We start from the raw sequence: 20,419 nt of genomic DNA on the forward strand, positions 1-20,419 counted from the left end.
TGCTCACCCATTCCCCTCTGGCCACTGTCAGTTTGTTCTCTCATTTATAGGTCTGATACTGCTTTTGTTTGCTTGTTTGTTCATCTGTATTTTTAAATTCCACATGAGTGAAATCATACAGTATTTGTCTTTTTCAGTCTGACTTCTTCCACTTAGCATAATGCCTACAAGGTCCATCTACGATGTCACAAATGCCTGTATCCGCTATTGATCGCCACAATCATGCTACATAACAACCAACCACTAACCCTCAGTGCCACACAATAATAAACGTTCATGTTTGCCCACAAGTCTGTGGGTCAGCTGGGCAGTTTTGCTGGTCTAAGATGGACATAGCAGATCGCAAGTAGGCTCGCTTGTGTGTGTAGGGCATGACAAGCTGGTTGGCTGGGGTCCCCACAGCTTTCTTCCATCTGTGTCTTGTCCTCCAGATGCTAGCTGGGCTTGTGGTGGTGGCAGAGAGAGAGAGAGAAAAGCACACAAAGCCCCCTGAGTCATAAGCTTAGAGCTGGCAGAAGTCACTTCCACCACATCTTGTTGGCCAAAGCAAGTCACAGGCCAACTCAGATTCAAAGGGTAGGAATACAGATTCCACTTCTTAAATGGAGGAGCTGCAAAGTCCCATTACAAGAAGGTGAGGATACAGAGACAGTTGAAAAAGGGGGCCCTTTTACAATCTGTTACACTGATGCGAACTTATAAGGGAAAGTGTTGACTTATTTTGTTTTATGTTTTTAATTTGTGTTTTACATTGTTTGAGGCAGTGTTCTCTATTGTAGAACTGTCAGTTGTCTAGCATTATAGCCATAACTCCGCTCATGCTTTGTCTTTGTTTTTGCAGGGTATTCTCAGCTATTGTCTTTGGTGCCATGGCAGTGGGGCAGGTCAGTTCATTTGCTCCTGACTATGCCAAAGCCAAAGTATCAGCTGCCCACGTCATCATGATCATTGAAAAAATCCCTCTGATCGACAGCTATAGCACAGAAGGCCTAATGCCCGTGAGTTTGAAGTTTTGATGATGTGTTTTCATTCCTAACTAATGAGTGAAAGTACTCTAAGAGGAAATTTAATAAAATCTGTGGGGGTTTTTTATTCGCAGGTAATAAAATGAAACTTTCTAGATCATGAGGTCATTTTAATAAATGCTAATAATGTATGTTAACATTCAGTACTTTTGTAAAACAAGGCTGCAGGGAGATGGAAATACCACCCAATTTATGAGCAAATTCTGTTAATCGGATTTTATTATATGTAGGTTAGGTACTCTATTCTTGGAGAACAGATTTGAGTTATCACATTTGTATTGTATTAACAATACATGCTGTACAAACACTGACTCTCTTAGATTTTACTTATTACATTCTGGCAGTTACAAATGCAACCTAATTGTAATACAAGTTTGCCGTCTTCTGACACCTGGTGATAGAGGGGGTTTGCAATGCATTTTCAGGATCGCAGTAATCATCTCTATTGTTACTGTTCTGATTTTAGAACACGTTGGAAGGAAATGTGACATTTAATGAAGTCATGTTCAACTATCCCACTCGACCAGATATCCCAGTGCTTCAAGGGCTGAGCCTGGAGGTGAAAAAGGGCCAGACGCTGGCCCTGGTGGGCAGCAGTGGCTGCGGGAAGAGCACGGTGGTCCAGCTCCTTGAGCGGTTCTACGACCCAATGGCCGGAACAGTGGTGAGCACTTATTCATCTCATTTTAAGTGTTTAATCATTGGAATGCCTGGATATGTTTAATTCCTGACTATGAGCTCTAGTTTTTCCAGTCTTTAAACAACAGCCTCACTTAAAGTGTGACATCCTAGATACCATCTCCAAGCTGTGTCTGCTGCCCCAACCTCTGTCTCAAATTGCCCCTCTACCCTCCTTTGTGAGCAGCCTTTTTATCATCCATCTCCCTTCCTTCCTTCCGTTACGTTTCTGTTTTCATGAGAGGATCCAGCAAAAATTTAAGTAGCCAGAAAGATACAGGAGCAGGAGGGATGCTAGGAGAGACAAGTAAGGTGGGTGCCAGGGATAGGGAATGTTTTGAGAAGTTGAAGGTAGTCAACAATGACAGATGCTGTGGACAGGTAGAGTAAGATGAAGACTGAAATGACAGGATGTGATTTGGCAATTTAATGGGCTACTTATGACATTTTAAAGTATTCTTAGTGAGGTATTGGTGGGGAAACAGTTTAGCATGGCTGAGGGATGGCTGGAAAGGGAAGTGGAGACTGAATGCAGATCGTCTAGAAGATTAAAGGTGAAAGAAAAGCAGTAAGAGCAGTAGCGTGAGGGGGGAAGCATAGGCCAGGGAAGAGGTGTAACAGGGGGATATCTTAAGTATTTTTATGGCTGAGGATGAGATAAAATCATTGAGAGAGGGTATTGAAATAGCTTCTAAAAACTGGAATCAATGAATTTGGGAAGCAGATAAAGAATATAGAAGGATTCCTTTTTCTTCCCTGAACTAAAAGAATAAATGAAGGGTCAGATTTGTTCATTCAGCATTCAGTAAACGTTTACTCAGTGCCTGTCAGGGACTATCTTGGGTACTGGGGAGGAGATAGAAGTCGTGAAGGGAGCAGTGTGACTACAGTGCAGAACAGGAAAAGAATCAGATTAGGAAGGAATAGAATTTATAGCAAGAAGTTTTAGTTACTAGTCATACTCACAGGTGATAATAAAAATATTTAACAACCGGAAAGCCATGGGCACTGACCAAACAGAATGGACACCTGTTCCATACAGTCAAATTGATGCCCCAGCTCCATATGGGCCACACTTGGATTAATGAGTGAGGTGGAAATGAAACTTTTAACCTATAGTCATAAATATTTTTATTTATGACTTATTCATAAATATTTTTATTGTATTCTACTCAGTCTGTTTTTTAACAGCGACATAAGCTTTATCCTCTATTTTTATTTTCTTGTTGTATATTTTCTGTGAATTCTGACTTTATGCTTCAGTTTTGTGGTTGAAATTTGAACAAAGGGCTCTAAAGGAAGAGAGAAATGAAGCAATTAGGAGGAAATGTTAGCTCTCAGGAAAGATTATGGTCTTTAACAGATGTTGAGTAAGCAGTATATTAAATGTTGAGCTCTAATAAATTACAGGTGATGTCTGTACTCAAAGAATTTCACTGAAGAGATGTGGCGTATACTTCCATGAGTTATATAAAAGAAGATAGACCTAGAGCATATTTTTTTAAACATTGCCATCAATTTTTTTAATATAATTTATTGTCGAATTGGTTTCCATATAACACCCAGTGCTCATCCCAACAAGTGCCCTCCTCAGTGCCCATCACCCACTTTCTCCTCTCCCCCACCCTCCATCAATCCTCAGTTTGTTCTCTGTATTTAAGAATCTCTTATGCTTTGCCTCCCTCCCTCCCTCTCTCTCTGTTGGTAACTCCTTTTTTTTCCCCTTCCCCTCCCCCATGCTCTTCTGTTAAGTTTCTCAGGATCCACCTAAGAGTGAACACATATGGTATCTGTCTTTCTCTGCCTGACTTATTTCACTTAGCATAATACCCTCCATTTCCATTCACATTGCTGCAAATGGCCAGATTTCATTCTTTCTCATTGCCAAGTAGTATTCCATCATATATATAAACCACATCTTCTTTATCCATTCATCAATTGATGGACATTTGGGCTCTTTCCATACTTTGGCTATTGTTGAAAGTCCTGCTATAAACATTGGGGTACAAGTGCCCCTATGCATAAGCACTCCTGTATCCCTTGGGTAAATTCCTAGCAGTGCTATTGCTGGGTCATAGGGTAGATCTGTTTTTAATTTTTTGAGGTACTTCCACACTGTTTTCCAGAGCAGCTGCACCAGTTTGCATTCCCACCAACAGTGCAAGAGGGTTCCCATTTCTCCACATTCTCCCTAGCATCTATAGTCTCCCAATTTGTTCATTTTAGCTACTCTGACCGGCATGAGGTGGTACCTCAATGTGGCTTTGATTTGTATTTCCCTGATGATGAGTGATGTTGAGCATCGTTTCATGTGTCTGTTGGCCATCTGCGTGTCATCTTTGGAAGTGTCTGTTCATGTTTTCTGCCCATTTCTTCACTGGTGTGGAGTTTGGTGAGTTCTTTATAGATTTTGGATACTAGCTCCTTATCTGATATGTCATTTGCAAATATCTTCTTCCATACCATCGGTTGCCTTTTAGGTTTGTTGGTTGTTTCCTTTGCAGTGTAGAAGCTTTTTGTCTTGATGAGGTCCCAGTAGTTCATTTTTGCTTTTAATTCCCTTGCCTTAGGAGATCTGTCAAGTAAGAAATTGCTGTGGCTGAGGTGAAAGAGGTTGTTGCCTGCTTTCTCCTCTAGGGCTTTGATGGTTTCCTGTCTCACATTCAGGTCTTTCATCCATTTTGAGTTTATTTTTGTGTATGGTGTAAGAAAGTGATCTAGTTTCATTCTTCTGCATGTCGCCATCCAGTTCTCCCAGCACCATTTGTTAAAGAGACTGTCTTTTTTCCATTAGATACTCTTTCCTGCTTTGTCAAAGATCAGTTGGTCATACATTTGTGGGTCCAATTCTGGGTTCTCTATTCTATTCCATTGGTCTATTTGTCTGTTTTTGTGCCAATACCATGCTGTCTTGATGATTACAGCCTTGTAGTAGAAGCTGAAGTCTGGGATTGTGATGCCTCCTGCTTTGGTCTTCTTCTTCAAAATTCCTTTGGCTGTTCGGGGTCTTTTATGGCTCCATACAAATTTTCGGATTGCTTGTTCTAGCTTCAAGAAGAATGCTGGTGCAATTTTGATTGGGATTACATTGAATGTGTAGATTGCCTTGAGTAGTATTGACATTTTAACAATATTTATTCTTCCAATCCATGAGCATGGAATGTTTTTCCATTTCTTTGTGTCTTCTTCAGCTTTCTTCATAAGCTCTTTCTATAGTTTTCAGCATACATATCTTTTACATCTTTGGTTAGGTTTATTCCTAGGTGTTTTATTGTTCCTGGTGCGATTGTAATTGGGATCAATTTCTTTATTTCTCTTTCTGTTGCTTCATTATTGGTGTATAAAAATGCAACTGATTTCTGTACATTGATTTTGTACCCTGCAACTTTGCTGAGTTCATGTATCTGTTCTAGCAGGCTTTTGGTGGAGTCTGTCAGGTTTTCCATGTAGAGTATCATGTTGTCTGCGAAAAGTGAAACTTTGACTTCTGCTTTGCCAATTTTGATGCCTTTTATTTCATTTTGTTGTCTGATTGCAGATGCTAGGACTTCCAACACTATGTTAAACAACAGTGGTAAGAGTGGACATCCTGTCGTGTTCCTGATCTCAGGGGGAAAGCTCTCAGTTTTTCCCCATTGAGGATGATATTAGTGTTGGGTCTTTCATATATGGCTTTTCTGATCTCAAGGTACGATCCTTCTATCCCTACTTTCTTAAGAGTTTTTGTCAAGAGAGGATGCTGTATTTTGTCAAATTCTTTTTCTGCATCTATTGACAGGATCATAAGTTTCTTACCGTTTCTTTTATTAATGTGATGTATCACATTGATTGGTTTGCAAATATTGAACCAGCCTTGCAGCCCAGGAATGAATCCCACTTGATCATGGTGAATAATTCTTTTTATATGCTGTTGAACTCGATTTGCTAGTATCTTCTTGAGAATGTTTACATCCATATTCATTGGGGATATTGGCCTGTAGTTTTCTTTTTTTGCTGGGTCTCTGTCTGGTTTGGGAATCAACGTAATGCTGGCTTCATAGAATGAGTCCAGAAGTGTTCCTTCCATCTCTATTTTCTGGAAGAACTTGAGAAGGATAGGTATTAACTCTGCTTTAAATGTCTGGTAGAATGCCCCAGGGAAGCCATCTGGGCCACGACTCTTATTTGTTGGGAGATTTTTGATAACCAATTCAATTTATTTGCTGGTTATGGGTCTGTTCAAGTTTTCTATTTCTTCCTGTTTGAATTTTGCTAGTGTGTGGGTGTTTAGGAATTTGTCCATTTCTTCCAGATTGTCCAGTTTGTTGGCATATAGTTTTTCATAGTATTCCCTGATAATTGCTTATATTTCTGAGGGTTGGTTGTAATAAGTCCATTTTCATTCATGATTTTATCTATTTGGGTCCTCTCTTTTTCTTTTTGAGAAGCCTGGCTAGAGTTTTATGAATTTTGTTTATTTCTTCAAAAAACTGACTCTTGGTTTCATTGATCTGTTCTATGGTTTGGTTTTTTTTTGTTGTTTGTTTTGTTTTTGTTTTTTTTTTAATTCTATATTGTTTATTTCTGCTCTGATCTTTCTTATTTCTCATCTTCTGCTGAGCTTGGGGTATCTTTGCTGTTCTGCTTCTAGTTCCTTTAGGTGTGCTGTTAGATTCTGTATTTGGGATTTTTCTTATTTCTTGAGATAGGACTGGATTGCAATGTATTTTCCTCTTAGGACTGCCTTTGCCACATCCCAAAGGTTTTGGATTGTTGTGTTTTCTTTTTTCATTTGTTTCCATATATTTTTAAATTTCTTCTCTAATTGCCTGACTGACCAATTCATTCTTTAGTAGGATGTTCTTTACCCTTCATGATTTTGGAGGTTTTCCAGACTTTTGCCTGTGGTTTATCTCAAGTTTCATAGCATTGTGATCTGAAAGTGTGCATGGTATGGTCTCAATTCTTTTATATTTATTGAGGGCTATTTATGACCCAGTGTGTGATCTGTCTTGGAGAATGTTCCATGTGCACTCGAGAAGAAAGTATATTCTGCTGCTTTAGGATGTAGAGTTCTAAATACATTTGTCAAGTCCATCTGGTCCAGTGTATCATTCGGGGCCCTTGTTTCTTTACTGATTTTCTGCCTAGATGAACTGTCCATTGATGTAAGTGCAATATTAAAGTCCCTTGCAATTACCACTTTGTTACCAATAAGATTGGCTATGTTTGTGATTGTTTTCTATATTTGGGTGCTCCTGAATTCGGAGCATAGACATTTATAATTGTTAGGCCTCCCTGATGGATAGATGTTGTAATTGTCATATAATGCCCTTCTTCATCTCTTGTTACAGCCTTTAAAGTCTAGTTTGTCTGCTATAAGTATGGCTACTCCAGCTTTCTTTTGACTTGCAGTAGCATGATAGTTCTCCATCCCCACACTTTCAATCCTCAGGTCTAAAATGGGTCTCTTATAGATAGCAAATAAATAGGCCTTGTCTTTTTAACCATTCTGATATCCTGTGTCTTTTGATTGGAGCATTTAGTCCCTTTACATTCACTGTTTTTATTGAAAGATAAGGGTTTAGAGTCATTGGGTTATCTGTAGGTTTCGTAGTTGTAGTGATGATATTTCTGGTACTTTGTGGTCCTTGCAACATTCCATTCACAGGGTCCCTCTTAGGACCTCTTGTAGGGTTGGTTTAGTGGTGATGAATTCCTTCAGTTTTCGTTTGTTTGGGAAAACCTTTTCTCTCCTTCTATTCTGAATGACAGGCTTGCTGGATAAAGGATTCTTGGCTGCATATTTTTCCTGTTCATCGCATTGAAGATTTCCTGCCATTCCTTTCTGGCCTGCCAAGTTTCATTAGATAGGTCTGTCACTAGTCTTATGGGTCTACCTTTGTATGTTAAGACCCGATTATCCCTAGCTGTTTTCAGAATTCTCTCTTTATCCTTTTATTTTGCCAGTTTCACTATATGTCAGGCAGAAGATTGATTCAAGTTAGTCTGAAGGGAGTTCTCTGTGCCTCTTGGATTTCACTGTTTATTCCCTTCCCCAGATTGGGGAAGTTCTCAGCTATGATTTGTTCAAGTATACCTTCAGCCCCTTTCTCTCTCTCTCTTTTTCTTCTGGAATTCCTATGATACTGATGTTGTTCCACTTGATTGAATCACTTAGTTCTTTAATTCTCTCCTCGTGATCCTGGATTATTTTATCTCTCTTTTTCTGAGCTTCCTCTTTTCCATAATTTAATCTTCTAATTCACCTATTCTCCCGTCTCCTTCTTCAATCCATGCTGTGGCCACCTCCATTTTATTTTGCACCTAATTTATAGCATTTTTAATTCATCATGACTATTTTTTAGTTCCTTGATCTCTGCAGCAATAAATTCTCTGCTGTTTTCTATGCTTTTTTGAAGCCCAGTGACTAGTCTTATGACTGTTACTCTAAATTCTTGTTCAGTTACATTGTTTATACCTGTTTTGATCAATTCTTTAGCTGTCCCTTCTTCCTGGAATTTCTTTTGAGGAGAATTTGTCTGTTTCATCATTTTGGCTAGTTTTCTGTCCCTTATGAATTTTAAAAGCTTGTTATGTGCTCTGCACCTGTGAGTACTGCTATATTAAAGGGGGTCATACACTGTCCAGGGCCTGGCCCTTCAGGAGGTGTTTTTTGGGGAGTGTTACTTGTTCTCTGTTGTTGTGACTTTGGTAATTTTACTTCCCTACTTGTAATGATCTTATGGACCCTCCACCAGGTGTGCTTTGATTTGTTCCTTGAAGTAGCCCTAGAAAGGAAAACAAACAGACAAACAGGAAACAAAAACACACAAACACGAGACAAATAAAACAAACAAACAAACAAAGCAAAAGCAAAAAACCAGAAACACCAGCTATAAGTAAAGAACAGGGTAGAGCTGATGGAAGAGCATATACAAAGAGAGAAATGACTGGGGTTGGTGGGGGGTGGGAGAGAAAATAAACATTGACCAGGCAGAGAGACTAAACGGCTTAATCCAGAGAGAGAGAAAGGAAAATAAAGAAGGAGAAGGGAAAAAGAAAGGAAGATAAAGTTACCCAGACAGAGAAACTGTATGGCTTGATTATTCCAGAGAGAGAGAACAGAAAGTAAAGAAGGAGGTGTAGAACATGTATCAGGGGAATGGATTAAATATGTCTGCTTAAACAAACCAACAACTGGAATATCCAGCCTAGAGGAGGGAAGAAATAAGAAGGAGAAAAGGAAGGAAGAATATATCCAAATCACAAGAATTGTCCTAGAATTAATCCAGGCAATTCAGCAGCGCTGGTCTGGAGGAGGGGGCCGTCTGGTTCCTCAGCGTCTATCCCGCTCCAGTAGGCACACAGTTACCTGGGATGGAGGGACGTGGTTTGGTGTAGGCGGGTCCGCCTCCACTGTGGGCCCTGCGGACTGATCCCTGAGGCCCTGCCTTGGTGGTGGTGGGGAGAAAAATGGCAACCCCCCCCCCAGTCTCTTCTCCACACACCTAGTGTCCCCAATCACTCTGTTGGAGTCGTCCTCGCTGTGCTGCTGGTGCAGATGGGGTAGTCCGTCTCGCTCCACCGACTCCCATGCCCCGGCACTTGGCTGGGATTTAAACTCGCGCTCTGTGTGCCTTGGCACTGGGGAAGCGCTTCTCTATGCTGATATGTGGTCCCAGCTGGTTTTGTCCCGTGCAGCAGCACTTCAGGGAGGTGACTGCTTTCTCCTGTTGTGGACTGTGCCCCTAACCTACCACTGAATCCAGGGGTGGCTCCCCTTTTCCCCAAGTGCACGAATAGGGCAGCCAACCCCAGTCTGGAGAAAGCCCTGCAGTTAGAGATGGGATCCCTCTCCGTCCCTGTCAGAGGTTTTTCTCTCGTTCAGATACAGTCCTATGCTTCCCCGGACACTCTTTCTTTTCCCTTTCTCTCTCTGCAGAAGGGGATCCTTCTCCTCCATGCCTACACGGCCCGTTTTATGTCCTGCCGTTCACAATCACCCGCCTATGGACTGTCTGGTTGTCCTGATGTCTCCCTGTTAGACTCAGTCTCTTTTCTTCCAGACTCTTGGGGTTCAAAGTCCTTTGGCTTCAACCCTTCTTTGTTTGAGAGATGCAGGAAGTATGGATCTCCCTTCTTCTCTACCATGTTGGCCCCTCCACCTAGAGCTGGTTCTTAAGAGATAAACAGAGCCATTGAATGAGGCTGAGAGGGTGAGCAGTCAAGATGTCATTTGATGCAAGAGATAATGTGAGCTACATTGATAGGTGATTTCCTCCCATGTCCATATATCCATATAGCCTATTTGGGCCGAAATAGCAGATATAATGAAAGATCTGATCCTTAAACTTTCAAATTATAACCCATTTAGGAAGAACAAAAATGTCATGGCCTCTCTACTGTATTCATAGTCACATGGGTTAGTTTACTGTTGCTGCTAAAGAGAGTCCATACCTTACAGATTTTGCACAGTGCATCTCACTGGTATAACCTCCATTACTTCCAGAGCCAAAAGGGAGTCTCAGAAATAGTTTTTGGCCTTCTGGCCCTTCCTATCTAGAAAGGTAGTACAGAGGAATATGGAAATGAATGCTGAGGGCCTCGGACAGTAACCATCTCAAGACAACACTGACAATGCAAGGAAAACCAAGTGTTCTTACCTATTTAAGGAACACTATTATCTGCTCCTGTACATTTGTGCTAGAGCTTTGAAGTACTGCCAAGTTTTGCATAGAAGCCAGACTTCATAGTGGAAGTGTCCTCAAGACACACGAGTCCATGTGCCGTTTTGTTAATGACCATTAACTAGTAACCCTTAATAACTCAGTAGGTTACGAGTAAGTAGCTCTTGTTGCCATGTAAAAATGTGTGTGGATCTGAGCATGATTGATCATAAGAACTGAAGGAAGGATGTGACCCTGAGGTCAGGAAATCCTCATGACCATCAGTGGGCCTTGAATTATACTTTGAGAAACAGTGACCTGAGCTGTGGTTCTCAAACCATCAGAATGGTTTACAGAACTACTAAAGAACACCCTGGCTCATTCCAGTAGGTCAGGATCTGGTCCATTAATTTTTACAATTTTCCCAGGTGATTCTGGTGCCAACCATCGTTTGAGAGCCACTGAGCTCATAAATTTGAAAGGTGTAGGTTAAATTTTGGAGACTCTTGAAAAATGAAGCCACCAAATTGTACAGAGGGGAGGTTCCAGGTTTTTTGGGGCATGAAGGTTCTACATTTTTTAGGGACTCTCCGTAAAAGAATACAAAGTTATGAATGCAAAATTAGGTATAAAAGTGAATATTTACTTCTAATAAAACAAATCACAACAAAATATCGAAACCTTAAAGATTCAGGTCCCTTTTCTCTTTAGACAGGTTATCATAAATATTCACCTGGAAGATTCCTAACTGCAGCCTGGCCTTCCGCTGTTCCCCCACCCTGCCCCCTCCCAGAACACAGTTCAGCTCCCAACAATTACCTGCAGATTAGGATCCTTGAAGCTGAACTTCATTAACTTCACTGTAAAATTGCTTGTGGTCTGAGTCTTGCCCAACCTTTCCTTTTCCCTTCTCTAGTCCATGCCATGCACTGTTGTCAGAAGCCTGTTGTCCTAGTCTGGGTATTAGCTGGTAGGTGCCGGGGCTAACATGGGACATTCCTCTTAGAAGGAGGACAGAAGGTATCTTTCAATTATAAGACACTGTGTTACCAAAACCGAACCTGTAGTGTATACATTCAATCCTAGCTCCTCTCGTTATTGTGTGTCCTCATGCGTATCACTTGGCTTTTTTTTTTTTGAATCTGTAAAATGGAGACTAAAACCACGCCTACCTCACAAGGGATGTTGTGAAGTTTAAACAAGAGAATGCAGGAGACAAGCTTATCACAGGACCTATAATATAGCCAGTGCTCAATAATTTATCTGTAATCGTGATTTCAGAGTAAACATATATAGCAGAATAACACATATTTGATTGTGCTGATGAAAGCAGCAGTATATTGAACAGTCTGGAATAGAGATGGCTAGTCATTTTAATCTGGCTTGATCTCATTATTACCAATGTGTTTACTTTCCTCATTAAGTTTTTATTTAGGCCAGTGTCTTTTGAACAGTGTTCACTGATTCCCCAGAGTTCCTTGGTCTTCCCTTAGACCTTCACCCATGCCTCAGCCAAATAACCTCTGCACTGATCTCTTTTATCTTTAGATTTCTAAATGTTTTCTCTACAGAAACAGGTTTTAAGTAGTTTCTAATTCCAGTGTATCATGTGGGGATGAAGAGAGCCAAGAGTGTTACTGTATTCAGTGTGATAGGGAAACTCATTAAAACGTGATGGGATCATTCAGATTTGTCTAATTATATTAGTTAGGCAATGTCCGTTTCCTTCCCAGGAGCATAAGCTTGGAAAAAAAATTAAACCACTCCTTGTTTCCTGAAATTTCCATTTCTCAAGTCCAGTGTTCGATCTAACAAGACCTGCTGTTTTGCCACATCCTTGTATAGTCTTTATTGCCTCTCTCCACCTTCTACTTCCCACCTTCACTTAACACTGTAAGAAAGCCTGGAACACAGATGCTGGAATAGTCTCCATGGCAACTGGGCTTGTTACTAACAAGGTCATGGCTTTGTTTCTATCCCCACACGTGCCAGCTTCACAACCAGAAGCCGTGTTCCTGCAGCAAAGATTGCACCCTACCCCTGGCCAGCTGTCTCCTAGGGGCACCCAACCAGGCACATGGGATCCAAAGAGCATATACAGCTCAGGATATAGTCCCCATCACTCTGAGCAAAGCTTGAAGCTGAGTCACTGATGTCTTCTTCAGAGGGGATGAATAGCTCTCTCACCTGAATACCAGAGTTCTCTTGCAAAGTAGATCTCCAGGCTTCTGCAGAGCAACCCAGGGAGCCAGGTCACTTAGAGAAGAGATAGCTTCTCCTTCTTACTCCATTGGCTCAGCATTGTAGATGTCTGTCCACTCTTTCATCCCCCACCCCCTCCAGGCCTCTGTCCATCCACTGTATGGATAGATAGTGACACAGTGGCTATGACAGTGTTCAGTGACAGTGGCACAGAGTTACCAGTCTCTGACAATCTTTGAGCACTTACTCAGTGCCCAGCACTGTGCTGAGTAAGGTCCAGACATAATCTCATGTCCTCAGTTTTATGAGTATAGGAATTATTATCATAATACCTGTCTTACCCACAACAAAATGGTCAGAGAAATTAATTCATTTCCCCAAGATCAACAACTACTTACAGATACAGCAGCCACCTCCCACACAGACTTCTATTCCATTTAACTGCTGCATCCCATTCTACCAAAACCTGATTCTTAGAAACCTGACCTCAAAACCTATTGAGTGCTCACAGTAGTTACTTACTTCCAGTTTAATCTCAGCTGCATTTCTTGTGAAAAATTGATACATAAGAATGAGGGTGCCAGTAAATTCAGTGGCATAAAACAACATAAACTTATTACCTTACAAATTCTGGAAGTCAGATGTCTAAAATGGATTTCACCGGGCTGAAATCAAAGTGTTACTGGGGCTGTGTTCCTTCTGGAGGCTTAAAGGGACTCTTCTCTTACTTTTTCTAGCTCCTGGCCCCTTTCTCGATATTAAAGCCAACAATGACAACTTGAGTGTTTGTCATATTGCATCACTCTGATACTGTCCTGCCTCCCTCTTGCTCAAAGACCCTCATGATTACTTTGGACCCATCTGGATAATCCCAGATCATCTTCTCATTTTGAGATCACCTGATGAGCAACCTTACACCTTAATCCCCTTTTGCCATGTGATCTAACATTCAGTGGTTTCATGGATTAGAACGTGGGTATCTTGGAGGGCAGGCGTTACCCCGCCTACCACATTCATGTATCAGAAACCAGGGTTAAAACAGAAGAAACATGGCAGTTCATCAGAACATACAGCCATGACCTCGTTGAGTTAATTTTGATGGTCCAAACTCAGCAACAAAAACGGTGTCCCACGGTAACTTGGCAATTTTAATGTATGAAATAACAATACTGATTTTGCTAAGTTAAAAATGTGCTGGTCCTGAAGTTTTCTGTGAACTCTCATTTTCAGCTAATTGATGGCAAAGAGATAAAGCACCTGAATGTCCAGTGGCTCCGAGCACACATGGGCATCGTGTCCCAGGAGCCCATCCTGTTCGACTGCAGCATTGGTGAGAACATTGCTTACGGAGACAACAGCCGGGTGGTGTCACAAGAAGAGATTGTGCGTGCGGCCAAGGAGGCCAACATCCACCCCTTCATTGAGACACTGCCTGATGTAAGTCTTTTCTCCAGATTAGGAGCCCAGGAGCCTGTCGCAGCCTCCCTGACCCACAGTTTGATTTCTATAGGCCTGGTTTCCCAAAGGTGAAGAGAAGTGAGCAACCAAAATACACACCCACCTGTACACAACATCTACCCACACTTTGTATCCCCATTTGCTATTATGTTTGCCTGATTACCCAACTAGCTCTCCCTGTGAGCAAGCCTGACTGAACAGTGCATATCTGGGGCAGGCCTTTCCCTCTGAGACTAAGCATAGGGCTTGCAGGAGCAGGAACAAGCCCCTCTACCCCAATTTCTGCCTTCTGTCTGCCTCCTTGCTGCTCTCCCCCAAGCTGCAAACCTACCTGGGTGGAGTTGGGCCAGGCTGGAGAACTAAGCCCATGTCAGAAAGAAGGCTCTCCCTGAAAAGAGCTGAGCCCTTGGAGTGGATGTTGTAACATGTAATCTCTCACCATTGCACATTTCATGGGTCCCAATCTCTGCTTATAGGGTTGATTATTGAAACCTTCTTTGGGGCTCCCAGGGCTGTCGTCTGTGGATGCCCTCTAAATTCTTCCTGGGAAGTTAGATAAAAGGAACCTCTTGCATTACCTTAAGCCCCTTAGGTCCTGTGTTGTTTTTTTTTTTTTTTATGTTTATTTATTTATTTTATTTTTTTAAGAGAGAGAGAGAGCAGGGGAGGGGCAGAAAGAGAAGGAGACAGAATCCCAAGCAGGCTCTGTGCTGTCAGCAAAGAGCCCAGTGTGGGGCTCTATCCCATGAACCCTGAGATCATGACCTGAGCTGAAACCAAGAGTCAGACGCTTAACTGACTGAGCCACCCAGGTGCCCCAGGTTCTGCATTTTGAAGTCACCTTGATCTGGTATATCTATACCCCCTCCCATTATTACTAGGTTTGTTATTAGGAAGCACCCCTAAAAATAAAGCTCAGTAGCCTCAAACCAGCAGAAGGCAATCTCCTTATGCAGAAGGATGGCAAAAACAGCTGGCTCTGTTTCACAAGGTTTCCTTTACCTGAAGCTCTTCTTCCGATAACTTCTGCCATCACATCATAGACCTCCGGGGAGGAGGAATTGTCCCTCTACCCTCCTTTTTTTAATTAAAAAAAAATTTTTTAAATGTTTATCTATTCTTGAGAGGGGGGCGGGGAGAGACAGAATTTGAAGCAGGCTCCAAGCTCTGAGCTGTTAGCCCAGAGCCCGACAAGAGGCTTGAACTCATGAACCACTAGATCATGAACTGAGCCAAAGTCAGACGCTCAACCAACTGAGCCACCCAGGCTCCCCCTCTTCCCTCCTTTTAACCTTCTTGCCCAGCTGTGGATAATTGGTCCTTCCCAAAGCTAGAAAACTTGAAAGATATAGCTTCAACCCCCTTTACTAGTGATCTGTCATTAAGTATGTTCTAAAGTATGGGCATTGACCATCATATTAGAGCTGCTGCATCAGAAACTTTGGAGGTACAGTTTAGCAATGTGTGTTTTAATGGCCCAGTTACCAGGTTGCACTTTGAGAGCCACTGGGCTAGTGGTTAACAAAGACAAACACAGAGAGTACTAACTAGCTTATTAAACATACCTTGTCCTCTGGCATTCATTATTTGTCTACCAGAGGAACCCAACCTTTCTGGGCTCCTGGGCTCTCGCACACAGAGCACACACCTATAGGTGTCATGATTCTTTCCCTCGGTGTCTAGATGCACAAACAGAAGGCAGAACTCCTTAAGTCTTATTTTTTCTGCCCAAGGACCCACTTCTTTACCTGAGTGATTCCTACTAGGAATTCCTCACCCTTCAAGAAGCTAGTCTGGTTACCAGCTTCCTTCAGGGTGACGGCCCTGCCTTTGCCTGCTTCAACAGGATCGATATTGGCTCAGTACAACTGGAGAATGCCTGCACTCACATGGGACACACTTCATTGCTCCTGCCACCTTTTTTTCTTAATGTTTAATTATTTTTGAGAGAGTGTGAGTGGGGGAGGGGCAGAGAGAGAGAGAGAGAGAGAGAGAGAGGGAGAGAGAGAATCCCAAGCAGGCTCCGCATTGTCAGCACAGAGCCTGATGTGGAGCTTGACCCCACGAACTGTGTGATGTGACCTGAACTGAAATCTAGAGTCGAACACTTAACTGATTGAGTCAGCCAGGCACCCTGTGGCTCCTGCCTTCTGAGGCACCTGCAGCTCTGGGATGGAGCCGGTCAAAAGCATCTGCTGGAGCCTCACCTGGGGTCCTCTGACTCCATCTGCACCTGGACATCTCAATCTGAGTGCCAGTGAACTAGGGTTACCAGGTAAAGCAAATAAAAATAGGCAATCCTGTATAGAACATGAATTGTTGAGTCAAATTCTGGATGCAGGATCAGAGCCCACAGTATTGTTTTCTAGGTTGTGCATGCTGTCATTTCTTGTTCCTCCTCTCCCTTATATATCCTTGTAACTCCTGTTCCTATCCTCCTATTGAATAGTTAATGACAATTACCTACTGTGGGAAACTATATCTGAAGAACTTTGGAAGAACTCTGAAATCAAAAAATTTTAGAGATTTTAGCTTTTAAAGTTAGATATCAAAGTGGAATTCCTTACCATCCATTAAAAGTATTGAAGCATTAGAAGATAGTTTATAAAAACAGATACCAAAAGGCTAGCATCCCAAGAATTTGTTCCCTCCCTGACTTTAAAATAATGCAGAGAGCACCACCTGCTGGTTGTAAGATGAGCTTCATTTATTTCTGCAAGGCCTGTACAAGTCAGATTTCTTTCATCAAAACCAATCTTTGTCCCAAATATAATGAAATCAGAAGACTGGAAGAGACTAACATTATAAAAGTATTCTTCCTGATAAATTTATCAACTTGTTTACACAAAAACATAACCTCTAAAACCCAAATGTCTGTTTTCAAGAAGAGAGCTCAAACCTGCCGTTTAGAGCTCCATTTTTGTCGTTTAATTCTCTATGAACCCATTCTGAACTTCTGAACTTAAATTTATTGTGTGTGTTTATGGTAGTAGTTGTCCTGTTTTCTCTGAGCAAACTCTTCTTTAGAATTATCAGTTCTATGTTTCATAATAACAAAACCCTATTCACAGAAATATAACACCAGAGTAGGAGACAAAGGAACCCAGCTCTCTGGTGGCCAGAAGCAGCGCATAGCAATAGCTCGTGCTCTTGTGAGACAGCCTCGTATTTTGCTTTTGGATGAAGCTACATCAGCTCTGGATACAGAAAGTGAAAAGGTAAGAATTTAATTCATTTGCAGTCGAATTGGTTGTCCTTAAAAGGTTTACATTTATCTCCCTCTCTCTGCCCCTCCCCCACTCGCACTCTGTCTCTCTCTCTCTCTCTCTCTCTCTCTCTCTCTCTCTGTGTCAAAAATAAAGATTGAAAAAAAAAATTTTAAGGGGAACCTGGGTGGCTTAGTCGGTTAAGTGTCTGACTTGGGCTCAGGTCATGATCTCACAGTTCCTGAGTTTGAGCCCCGGGTCGGGCTCTGTGCTGACAGCTCAGAGCCTGGAGCCTGCTTCACATTCTGTGTCTCCCTGTCTCTCTGATCCTCCCCTGCTAGAGTTCTCTCTCTCTCTCTCTCTCTCTCTCTCTCTCTCTCTCTCAAAAATAAAGATTGAAAAAAAATTTTTTTTAATGTTTTACATTTATGCTTCTGTCTTCCACAGTAGAGAACAAAATTCAGCCTAGATACGTTGATTGTTATTTTTGTCTGCTGTCAGCGTCAGCGGAATTTAAACACTTTCTGTGGCTGTTATTCAAGAGAACAAGATGAAGTAGGGGAAATCGGTCTTATAGCACTTAGGCTCCAAAAAGCAGCCCTGGATCTCTGTATTGATCTACGAAGCTGTGTCAGGAAGCCAATGTCCTATTTCTACTGGTGGCATCTCCTCAGCAACTATATAAAAAAGCAGGAGGTTAATACGGTGCAAAAGCTGATGGTATCTTAAGATACATATTAGTAATCATTTTCAGTTTAAGAAAAAGTTGAGTATTCAGGTATCTGAAAGACAAGTTAATTCTGAGCCATATACTGTCTTAAAAATGCCAGAAGTTCAGCCTATGCTCAGTCTTCCTGAATTTGCTTTATTGCTGGACCGGAGGGTGGCTTTGAAGGATGTTTTGTGGGTGGACATACCTGTACATGTTTTTAAATGACCGGACAGACTGCATTTATTGTCATAACTTTGAAAACAGATAACTCCTGCCTCAGAACTAATCCACACTAGGATTACTTCCTGGCTTTGTAAATTCTGTTATATTTCACTGATACCATTATTAAAATAGGAGGACCTATTGTTGGAAGAGAGTGAGCCTTATGAAGGAAGAAAGGAGAGGACTGTTTTTTTACCAGCATTAATGTATGTGGTTACTGATCAGGTTGTCCAAGAAGCCCTGGACAAAGCCAGAGAAGGCCGCACCTGCATCGTGATCGCTCACCGCCTGTCCACCATCCAGAACGCAGACCTAATAGTGGTGTTTCAGAATGGCAAGGTCAAGGAGCATGGCACACATCAACAGCTGCTGGCTCAGAAAGGCATCTACTTTTCCATGGTCAGTGTCCAAGCTGGAGCAAAGCGCTAGTGAACTGTGACCTTATGACCATATAAATATTTTCTATTTGTGTTAAAATATGGCATTTAATCAAAGTTAAAAAGCGAGCGCATCACTGGAAACGCTATGTAGAATTACCTGTTTAACATTTCCTTCCGCAGCTGAAGATCATTCCACCAAGTTCAGAGCCCTCAGGCTTTATCATTAAAGGAATCGAAAGAAATATTATTGAAAGGAATAAAACACTGGTGTTAATTGCATTATAAAAATTGGTAGAATAATTCAAAGTAGATTTTGTTAATAAATAGTGTAATTTTTGTTTATATTTTCTTATTTGTAACTTACTGCCTTGCTGAAAGATAATAGAAGTGGCAAAAAGTGCTGAATGTTTGCATAAAGTGCTATAATAAAACTAAACTTTTGTATGAGCACAGTCATCTTGTCTGAAATGCTTGTAAATGATCATCTCCCAATTGGAATATTGAAGATTCTGTCTGCATTTGGGGGAAAAAAAAAAAAAGACTTCTTTTAAAAACTCCCATTAATTGTGAGAATGTTAAATACTATAAATAATCCCTATTATACATGTCTTTTCACATTGGGTCCTACAGAACCATCTGCTTTCATGCTTTGTGGGCTTGATCCTACTGGTTCTTACGTTTCCACATTATGATGGCTCTTAAACCAACCACATACATCAATACAGAATTTTAGAGGTGGGAGTGCAGCCAAGGATGCACAGTTGTTAAGTGTCTATTCTGATATACATCAAACATTTTGCCTTGCTCTGATAAAGGGCTCTTACGGGATTTTAATTTTTTTTCCCTGAGAGGAAGAGAGTGAATCAGGGAGGGGCAGAGGGAGAGAGTGAGAGAATCTCAGGCAGACACCATGCTCAGCACAGAGCCTGACACGGGGCTTGATCTCACAACCCTGGGATTGTGACTTGAGCCAAAATTAAGAGTTGGATGCTGGGGGTCCCTGGGTCTCTCAGTTGGTTAAGCATCCAGCTTCAATTCAGGTCATAATCTTATAGTCTGTGGATTCAAGCCCCATGTCAGACTCTGTGCTGACAGCTCAGAGCCTGGAGCCTGCTTCAGATTCTGTGTCTCCCTCTCTCTCTGCCCCTCCCCCGCTCACGCTTGTCTGTCTGTCTCTGTCTCTCTCAAAAATAAACATTAAAAAAGTTAAAGACTTGGATGCTCAACTGACTGAGCCACCCAGGTGCCCCTATTTTTGCATTTTAAAAAATGCAGTAACTCTTTTTCTGTTTTGATAATGAGTCACTTTTCCCGATAATTGGTTGCTTCCAAAGCTGATCCTTCTGGTGGCAGATGTATGCAAACACAATAAAAAAAGAAAATAGCACAAAAGAATGATACTCTGACTACAACAACAACAACAACAGCAACAACAAAAACCACTACAAATAAGATTGAAAATAAGATTGAAAGACCAGCTGGGGAAGAGTATTTGCCATATTTATTGAAAAGAATTGATGGGTCAGCTGGATGGCTCAGTTGGTTGAATGTCCCACTTCGGCTCAGGTCATAATCTGACACTTGTGAGTTTGAGCCCTGCATCAGATTCAGATTCTGTTTCCCTCTCTCTCTGCCCCTCCCGCACTCACATTCTGACTCTCTTTCTCAAAATAAATTAAAAAAAAGACTTGATAACCTTACTATATAAAGAATTTTTTTAATGTTTATTTATCTTGAGAGAGAGAGCAGGGGAGGGGCAGAGAGAGGGAGAGAGAGAATTCCAAGCAGAGCCCTACACTGGGCTTGATTTCATGAACTATGAGATCACAACCTGAGTTGGAAATCAATAGATGCTCAATGACAGACCCACTCAGGCACCCCATAAAGA

At 41.6% G+C, this 20,419-nt stretch overlaps 1 protein-coding gene across 4 annotated transcripts in view; it reads left to right on the top strand.

Annotated features, from left to right (window-relative positions):
• ABCB1 (ATP binding cassette subfamily B member 1) overlaps nt 1-18,981 on the top strand; it is a 113,227-nt gene extending 94,246 nt beyond the window's left edge. For all 4 annotated transcript variants that reach the window (XM_053218511.1, XM_015085874.3, XM_053218512.1 and 1 more), the window contains 5 exons: nt 842-998; nt 1,492-1,689; nt 13,784-13,990; nt 17,083-17,229; nt 18,377-18,981. In XM_053218511.1, the coding sequence (XP_053074486.1) occupies nt 842-998; nt 1,492-1,689; nt 13,784-13,990; nt 17,083-17,229; nt 18,377-18,580 (913 nt within the window). In that variant the 3' untranslated portion in view covers nt 18,581-18,981. The remainder of the gene's footprint in view (nt 1-841; nt 999-1,491; nt 1,690-13,783; nt 13,991-17,082; nt 17,230-18,376) is intronic.
• Nucleotides 18,982-20,419: the final 1,438 nt, after the last annotated feature.

This window comes from Acinonyx jubatus, chromosome A2 (assembly GCF_027475565.1).
Source record: "Acinonyx jubatus isolate Ajub_Pintada_27869175 chromosome A2, VMU_Ajub_asm_v1.0, whole genome shotgun sequence".
NCBI classification, from domain to species: Eukaryota; Metazoa; Chordata; class Mammalia; order Carnivora; family Felidae; genus Acinonyx; species Acinonyx jubatus.